Source organism: Physella acuta, unplaced genomic scaffold, assembly GCF_028476545.2.
Source record: "Physella acuta isolate Inbredline_101_S28 unplaced genomic scaffold, ASM2847654v3 ptg000416l, whole genome shotgun sequence".
Taxonomy (NCBI): domain Eukaryota; kingdom Metazoa; phylum Mollusca; class Gastropoda; family Physidae; genus Physella; species Physella acuta.
In genome coordinates, this window is record NW_026731935.1 from 515,532 (window position 1) to 524,742 (window position 9,211).

At 36.0% G+C, this 9,211-nt stretch overlaps 1 protein-coding gene across 1 annotated transcript; it reads right to left on the reverse strand.

Annotated features, from left to right (window-relative positions):
• Positions 1-2,663: 2,663 nt before the first annotated feature.
• LOC131942631 (zinc finger protein 821-like) lies at positions 2,664-3,125 on the reverse strand. The gene has a single exon (XM_059302515.1). It carries the CDS (start codon positions 3,123-3,125, stop codon positions 2,664-2,666), a length of 462 nt encoding a protein of 153 aa, XP_059158498.1.
• Positions 3,126-9,211: the final 6,086 nt, after the last annotated feature.

The window sequence follows — 9,211 nt, forward strand, 5'->3', positions numbered from 1 at the left end:
GCTACATCTAATCCACCCACAGCCAGTAGATATATCTGATCCACCCCACAGCCAGAAGCAACATCTAATCCACCCACAGCCAATAGCTACATCTAATCCACCCACAGCCAGTAGCTACATCTAATCCACCAACAGCCAGTATCTAATCCACCTACAGCCAGTATCTAATCCACCCAGAGCCAGTATCTAATCCACCCACAGCCAGTAGATATATCTGATCCACCCCACAGCCAGTAGCTACATCTAATCCACCCACAGCCAGTAGCTACATCTAATCCACCCACAGCCAGTATCTAATCCACCCACAGCCACTAGCTACATCTAATCCACCAACAGCCAGTATCTAATCCACCCACAGCCAGTAGCTACATCTAATCCACCCACAGCCAGTATCTAATCCACCCGCAGCCACTAGCTACATCTAATCCACCCACAGCCAGTAGCTACATCTAATCCACTCACAGCCAGTAGCTACATCTAATCCACCCACAGCCAGTAGCTACATCTAATCCACCCACAGCCAGTAGCTACATCTTATCCACCCCACAGCCAGTAGCTTTTCTATACTGTGTAGTGTAGACTAACATTTTGGCTAGGAGTTAACGCAATTTTTTTTAATTTGCATATAAAAAGCTTACGATATAAACATGAAACATTCACTGAACTTGCAAAAACAAAAACGACTGCAGGAAAAAAAAAGAAATTTAAAAAATAACCCGTTATAGTTACACGTTTTTAAATGCACTGAAAATAAGAAAATAAAACTATTTTGCCTTCTGTAATAAAAACTTTGGTGGCTCATGGGATCCTTTACATATTTCAATGTTGCTATAGCGGTTTTTACTTTTTTTTCTTCTTCTTTTTTTTAGCGATTCGTCATTTATTAAGTCAGCACGACTAAAAACTATTTGCTTTAAAACACCATCTGTAGATTGCGATATCTGAAAGACGATTATCCACCCCGTGATAGCAGCCGTCCGTGTCGACATTTTACAGACGACAGGAAGTTCGTAATCTTATTGCCCCGCCTTAGTTAAAAACTTTATTATCTGCCCCTAATAATAGCCTTCACTAGATTGACCATGAAACACAGCTCTCACGACTGAGAGTGATCGCGTCTAGCTAGAAATTTCCCCTCGATTATTGAATGTAGTAACCTATCGAGTGATTTAATTTTGTTATCTCCCCTTAGTTTCGAAACTGTTCAATTAATTTTAATGACTACTTAAGCATCTAATTAAATAAAAAATAGATAGACTTATATTGTCATCGAAGTGGAACGTATCTAGAAAGTTTGAACGAAATCGCTGCATTAGAAGTGGGTCAAAATAGATTTGCAAGATTTGCCACAAACTAACAAACAAAAACAAAGTTTGCGAACTAAATAAAAGCTTGAAATAAAAATGAATGATGAGAAAAAATGTGTGCGCCCCCTAAAATCCGGGGGTCATGTTCTGCTGTTGCCTGAGTCACGCCTTCCTTAGCTCCTCAGGAGACTTACCCAGCAAAGATAACCGTTGTTCCACCGTCCTCGGCGCTGACATATTTGGCGTTGCTTGATTTACCGTTCATCTTTTTGATGATTAGAGCTCACATGGACAATCTTATAGAGTCGCTGCCAGATGTATTCGGGTTCTGATCCTAGCTATGGAAACATGTTCAAAGTTTTTTTTTAAAGTGAATGAGTGGTCGCTTGCATTATTGTGATATATAGCATTTATTTTCTACTTTTTAGTTCAATCAGAAAACACGGGTTTTTAAAAAAAAAATTAATGATAATTATTTTCTACTTTTTAGTCTTTGTCTGTTTGCATTCAAATCTTGCTATCGATTTTATCTTCTCGCATTCACTTTTTTTTTTGGTAAACGAAGACAAACACTCACAAAGGACGAACACAAAGATAAAATTGACTTATACCAGGCATGACACGCTTATTATCTATATATATAATTCTCTTCTGGGAGACGCTAGAAAACAAGCTGTAAACGCGCTCCCTACCACCCCCACCCCTACATGGTCTGGTGAGCTGTGGTTCACTCTAAATGTTTACAAACAGATCCGGGTTTAGTGACGACTATTAGGGCAGATAATTTAGTTCGAAACGATTTTAAACGTAGGGGGGGGGGTAACTAAGTGGAGTTTACTTTAACGGAGGGGGGGGGGGGGTTATCGTCCTTAGCGAGCTACTTACAGTGTTTTAAAGAAATATTTTCAGTGGCAGCGTTGGTAGTGTCGAATTCACAAATTATGAATAACTGAAAAGTAGAAAAAACAACAACTAAATAGCGGAGTATGATATGCCGCGGGTCGGCTCGTTCTTATTGTTGCGCAAGTGCGAGTTACATCGGTGACAAACTTCTAGCACAGTCTTTTGCGCAAGCTCAGGGGGAAGGTATCCCTTAGAAGCAAGCATGTGATATTTTGTCACCTGATTAGAATAGCACTGCTTATGACAAATATCACAAGTTATATTGCAAAAAGTGTTTATGGTGTCGAAAAATGTTTTCATTGCTGCCGAACGTTGGGCGTAAGCAGTGCGTCGACGTTGCAATTCTGCTTCATGCCTTTCTTTGTCTTGACGAGCAGTAGCATGACGCTTTCTGTCTTTTGCTTGGCGAGAGACCCTTTCTTCTTCGGTCTCAATCGCAAGTGCAGCAGCAGTTCATTCTTTCTGCTTAGCAAGACGAGAGATCCTTTCTTGCTCTGTCTCAATCGCAAGTGCAGCATCAGTTCGTTCTTTCTGCTTAGCAAGACAAGAGACCCTTTCTTGTTCTGTCTCAATCGCAAGTGCAGCATCAGTTCGTTCTTTCTGCTTATCAAGACAAGAGACCCTTTCTTGTTCTGTCTCAATCGCCAGTGCAGCATCAGTTCGTTCTTTCTGCTTAGCAAGACGAGAGATCCTTTCTTGTTCTGTCTCAATCGCAAGTGCAGCATCAGTTCGTTCTTTCTGCTTAGCAAGACGAGAGACCCTTTCTTGTTCTGTCTCAATCGCACGAGCAGTAGCATGACGCACTCTATCTTTTGCTTTACGAGAGACACTTTGTTCTTCTGTCTCCTTCGCTAAAGCAGCAGATTTTCGGTTTCGATCTTTTTCAAGCTTCTTTTGATACCCACCTTCTTCCATAATTTTTGGTCGTTTAGGAGGATTTTCCAATCTGTATCCTGCATTGTGCTTCTCCTGATACTTCTGGCGTGCCTTTTCCAATCGACGTTTCTTCTATGTTGCCGTTTCTTTCACCATTTTGCCCTCGCGTGCAAACCATTCGACCATCAACATTCTACTTCCGGATCAGTCAGATTTGCATAGGTTTGTACACAAACACCGCGTGACCACTACTCAGCCAATCGCATGCTCGCTCCTTCATGATTTTTCATTTGTTTTTCAGTAAGCCAGAAGAGGGAAAGTACCAAACCTTGTTTTTATCAAATTACAATTACTAGGTTGTCCCTTTTTTGTACAAATCAATAGGACTCTAAAATTATCAATACAATTTTTCCATGGATCAATTAAGTAATAATAATAATTGAATATTGTATTGTCATTGGAAACAAAGCTTCCCTGAAAATTTCAGCGCGCTACCTAACTGGGAAGTGCCCGAAATTTCGATCGCAAGATTTGATGGAAAGACAAACAAACTAACAAACAAACAAACAGACGCGAAAGCAAGTTAAAGAAAACGTGGGAAAAAATAACTTGATAACTAAGCCCGCCCATTTTGCCCGCCGTGTATTTGAATGGGGGGAAATCTAGCAGGCGACACATTTCTGCTGAGAGGCAGTGAATGGTCAATCGCGTCACAACAACAGTCCTTAATAACTAACCCACCCTATCACTGAAAATCAGTCATTTCATCGTAGCCATTCAAAAACAAACGCGTTTTTTTCACAAATCATTTTCTAGGCTACCAATTATATTTGATAAATAAAGGTAAATAAATGTAGTTTTTAAGTGTTTAAGTAATCTTGAAAAAAAAATGAAGTTTAAAATCTGGAAAGGGGGATGGGCATCAAAACATTTTTGACGATGGTGGGGTAAAGTGCATAACATTTGTTTGAGTTTAGATGAAGTGACATTGTTTAACTTGAGATATTTAATATTTTTATAATTCACTGATTACTGTCACTTTGAAATATATACGTAAATAATTACATGAAATCACGAAGCCAAACTTCAGATTAACCGGCTAACCTGGCTGTAAAGAGTTTTTAACATTTGATAGTATTATACGTTTGTGTATTGATTGAAAGCTTCCAACTAGTAAAAGTAAAAAAAAAATATGAAAGGACGAGATAGAAATATGATTCTAACAGACAGAGAAGACATGAATTTTTTAACGTGCGACTGGCTCTAAAGCCCGAGGTACAGTAAAAAAAAATAAACCGGGAGTGATCTCCCCTAAACTTTCTCGAATATTCTTATATAAAACAACAGGGGATGGGAACTCGGGATATAGTTATGATTTTTAATCCATTTTAAATACTTAAACTTTTTAAAATAAAATAGAATCTCATAGAAAAAAGTCTTGTACACCAATCGAACGCCGAATAAAGATGTTCATAATGGTGCGCAATATTATTAGTACTTTATAAATTTAGATGCGTTTTTGAGAAATCGGAAATAGCGTAAATTAGTACTTCCCGTCAACGGAAATTACTCAAAATTCGACAGAACGAAGAGAATTAGATTTTTTACTTACATGTGAAATTTCATTTATCTATCTGAAATAGTACTCAAGTTATAGGCTTTTGAAAAATTCAAAGTAGAAAAAGTACCACTTCCGGTTATCGGAAATCGCTCAAAAGTTGATACGGATCTACGATTTTGATAAAATACTTATGTATGAAATTTCATCAACCTAGCTGTAACGGTACTCAAGTTATCGTGTTTACACACACACACACACAGACAGACACACAGACAAGATTTCAAAATTATGTTTTTCCGTATTAGTGAGATGTAAAACGTCGAGATTTGTAAAAATCTCGAATTTTTTTTTTTTGCACGATTACAAGACTTTCTCTATACTTCGTATATACGAGAAAGTAAAAAGGAATAGAAAATATAAGGGTAAACAAAAAAAAAAAGGAGAAGGAGATCAACTGAAAACGTACATGAAACAGTTCTCAAGTTAATGTATTTCCACGGAAATAGAGTAAAGTACTAATACCGATTACCGGAAATAGTTATAAGTTGATGGAAACCTACGCATACAATCTAATACTTATAAGTGACATTTCTTCGACTTAACTTAAATGGTACTTAGGTGATTGGCTTTTAAGAGGCCGGAAGTAGAGTACATACCACTTCCGGTTATCCAAAATTGCTCAAACTTTTAAGGAAAACTAAAAATTTGATGTAATATTTGAAATTTGGTAAAAGATAATGTAAAAAGTTCTCAAGTTATCGTGTTTAGAGACACTCAGATGGACAGGATGACATTAAGCTTTTCTGAAATGTTTTTAAACGTCAAAAATCTGCCAAATTCTAGATTTAGATTTTTGCACGATTACAGTTTATCTTTTATATCGTTGGGGATGGGTGGGGGTTGTAAAAAGGGTGAAAACTATTAAAGTTTCATTTAATTTTTCCGCACGATTACAATACTTTCTCTATGCTCTTAACTGAAAAACTTTTTTTAAATGCATTAAAAACGTTTTAATACTGAGCTTTAATGTAATAATGCACTAAAAAGGAGAAAATAAATTATTTTCTTTAATTAAATATACAATAATGAACTACTATTTAAAGAACTAAAAAGAAAAGCAACATGGATCGTTCTATTACATGGGTACCCAAACTGGGGGTCGCGACCCCCAATGAAAAGAAAAGCATATATATTTTGAAGAATTTCTTAAATTCGCCTTCACTAACATCACCGGAAATGGAATAGAAAAGAAACAATGCGTACTGGGAAAAGTTGTTCTCAGTCATGAGTCTGTGAAACCTTCAAAACTAAAACGTCATTTTGAGACGAGTCGTTCGGAACACACCAAAAAAGATAAGGAGTTCTTTCGTCGGCGTGAAGCTAGTTGCAAACGTCAGAGACTTGATCGAACAGGAGGTTTTCACCAAGAAAACAAAGCGTTAGTGCAAGTATCATATGAAGGTGCATTAAAAAATCGCCAAGCAAAAAAACCTCACACAATACTGAGAAAATCTCATCAACCCTTCATGTTGAGGATGGTGAAATTAATTCTTGGGTATTACAGTGCAGTAAAGATGCAACAAATATCTGTCTAATAATACTATTCAGCAACATGTCCGTAGATGTTAAAACACTAATTTTGAATGAAATAAAACTTTCACCATTGTTTGATTTCAAGTTGATGAATCCGCGTAACATATCGTGTTAAATGAAAAACTGCTCAAACAATTTTGGTGTAGTATGCACCTTTCATACCCAAACGTGAGATCGATTGCCATTCTAGTTATGGCCCCTTTTGTGTCTTCTCCAATTAAAAACAAAACAAAGGAATACATTAAATGCTGAAAATGACATGAGGTTGGCGTTAACAAAAACTCAACCGCGAATGTTGAGGCTAGTGATAGGCATTCAATTTCACACATCGAGTTATCAAGAATAATTAATATTGAAAGAGTAATAAAAAAAACGTATTTTAGTGCTTATTAATTTCCTCACTCATTTCGACTTTTTAAATTCAATGGGGCTCGCGGGTCATTTTTTTTTTTTTATAATAGGGGGTCGCCAATCGAAAAAGTTTGGGAACCACTGCTCTGTAATGTAGTGAATACCTTTAAGAAGTAAATTCACTATTATGAATAGATGATTTTTGTACTGACGAATCTTTGTGGTGAACTTAGTATGGTATGTAATGATGTATGTAGTGGTTACTTGCGTGTAGTGGTGTAAATCATGTCTAGCTGTGTGAGATTTTGTAGATATATGCATCGTGTAGCTAAAATATGCAATGATCTTTTTTTGGTAAACACTATACAGAATTTAAATAGAATAGCTTATAGCCAAGCAAAAAAAAAGGCGAAAACATTGGTTAAAGATCTTTAGCTGTATTCTGTTCAACATGACTAGTAGCAACAACGCCAGTTACTTTAAACTACAAACCTAATCGATTATGTTGTGGCATTGTTTTATTTAGCAAAGAATCAATACGACCCCACAAGCCACCAACTATATAATCAATTCCATTATTTGATTGATTAAACACAAGCCTTTGTCAATTGATGTCTGCGAATAGGGGTTTGTCTTTTGTCTTTTTGCTCACCTGATGATCTTCAGTGATTATATAACGTATCAACTAAAGATCAAATTAGATGAACTTTAATTGATTATATAACGTGTCAGCTTAAGGTCTTACATAATTGATGAACTTAAATTGATTATATAACGTGTCATCTTAAGGTCTTACATAATTGATGAACTTAAATTGATCATATTACGTGTCATCTTAAGGTTTTACATAATTAATAAACTTAAATTGATCATATTACGTGTCATCTTAAGGTTTTACATAATTAATGAACTTAAATTGATTATATTACGTGTCATCTTAAGGTTTTACATAATTGATGAACTTAAATTGATTATATAACGTGTCATCTTAAGGTCTTACATAATTGATTAACTTAAATTGATTATATTACGTGTCATCTTAAGGTTTTACATAATTAATGAACTTAAATTGATTATATAACGTGATGAACCGACATCTCTCTTTGAACCACATCCATGTGACATAAAAAAGCCTACATTTAAAACTAGAACGCAGAACAAGTAGTGCGACATAGCAAACCCCCCCCCCCCCCCCCACCCTTCCCCCACCCGCAATACACACACGGACTTAAATAGGCTACAAAAGTAGGTACTGTGTTTATTTTTAAAAATTCTATATTTAAAAAAAAAACGATATACTCACCATGAAAAATGTAAGAAAATAACTGTCAACATGCACACTCCTGATTTAAAAGAATAAATTCACAGATTTCAAAAGTAGTTACAAAATGTGTATATGTGCCGAAAAAAGGTTAGGTGTCATTTGACTAGTGCTGTGACTTAAGTTTAGCGGTGACTATTTCAACAATTAGTGCGGTTGTGTGCATCAACTAAGGTCGGCTTTCTGCTTGACAGGCGACTAGCTTCCTGTCCCCACTAGCAGTGAGAGAGCAGGGTAACAGCATCACTGGCTGTGGCAGCAGCCCTCATGGCAGAAATCTATTTCCAAGCTTCAGTCTGTGAGCAAAGCTATTATCCGAAAAAAGAAACCCACAAATATTTCCAAGTACAACACAATTCAACGGCGCAATTTTAGGCAAAAAAAAATTAAAATACGCCGAATTAAAAAAATGGGTTCTATTTATTTTTTTAAACTTACATATCGACTTAGGGGTCGTCCACAATCAACGGGAGAATTCAAATTTGTGTCACGAAAAGGAAGGGTTTGGTTCAAAGTGTGACGAACACGTCTTTTTTTTAATACGTTAAAATTAAATTATATCACCATTTTGCATTTAAAGAAGACTTCTGTGTAAATTATAAAGAAGATTGATCAGTTTAATGTTGATAGAGCTCAGTAAGTATTTTATAAAGGGGAGCTAGTCGGCTCCGACTGAGGTGAGACGTAATTTTAGGAGATGGTGACTTGTATGTCCATGTTTCACATAAATGGAAATTGCAGTCGGTCTATAGAAATGTTTTTCTATTAATAGAGTGCCAATCGAGTAGAAAAAAAAATGTGAATCCAAATGAGCGAAAACAATCTGTGCATAATAGAGCGGGAAACTAGTACTTGAAGGAAACATTGATTTTTAAAAAGTTAATTAAACATCTAATTAAGTAACATTGTAAGTCGCAGTGCTTTGTGGTCGAGTCGTAAAATTTTGAAACAAATAGGACCGGTAGAAGGAATATTTTTGAGAAATCGGAAATAGCTTAGAGCATATATATATATATATATATATATATATATATATATATATATATATATATATATATATATATATATATATATATATATATATATTCATTCTAGCCGTCACGGCCAGGCCCTGCACTGGCCTCTGTGAAAAACCTATCTGTAAAGGACTATGAAACCACAACCAACCAAAACCAAAAACAAACAAAAAAGCAAACACAAATACAAATTCAAACGAAAACACAAACGCAAACAAAAAAGCAAACGAACACAAACCCAAACCCAAGCGCAAAGACCAAATGAACTGCAAACGCAAACTCA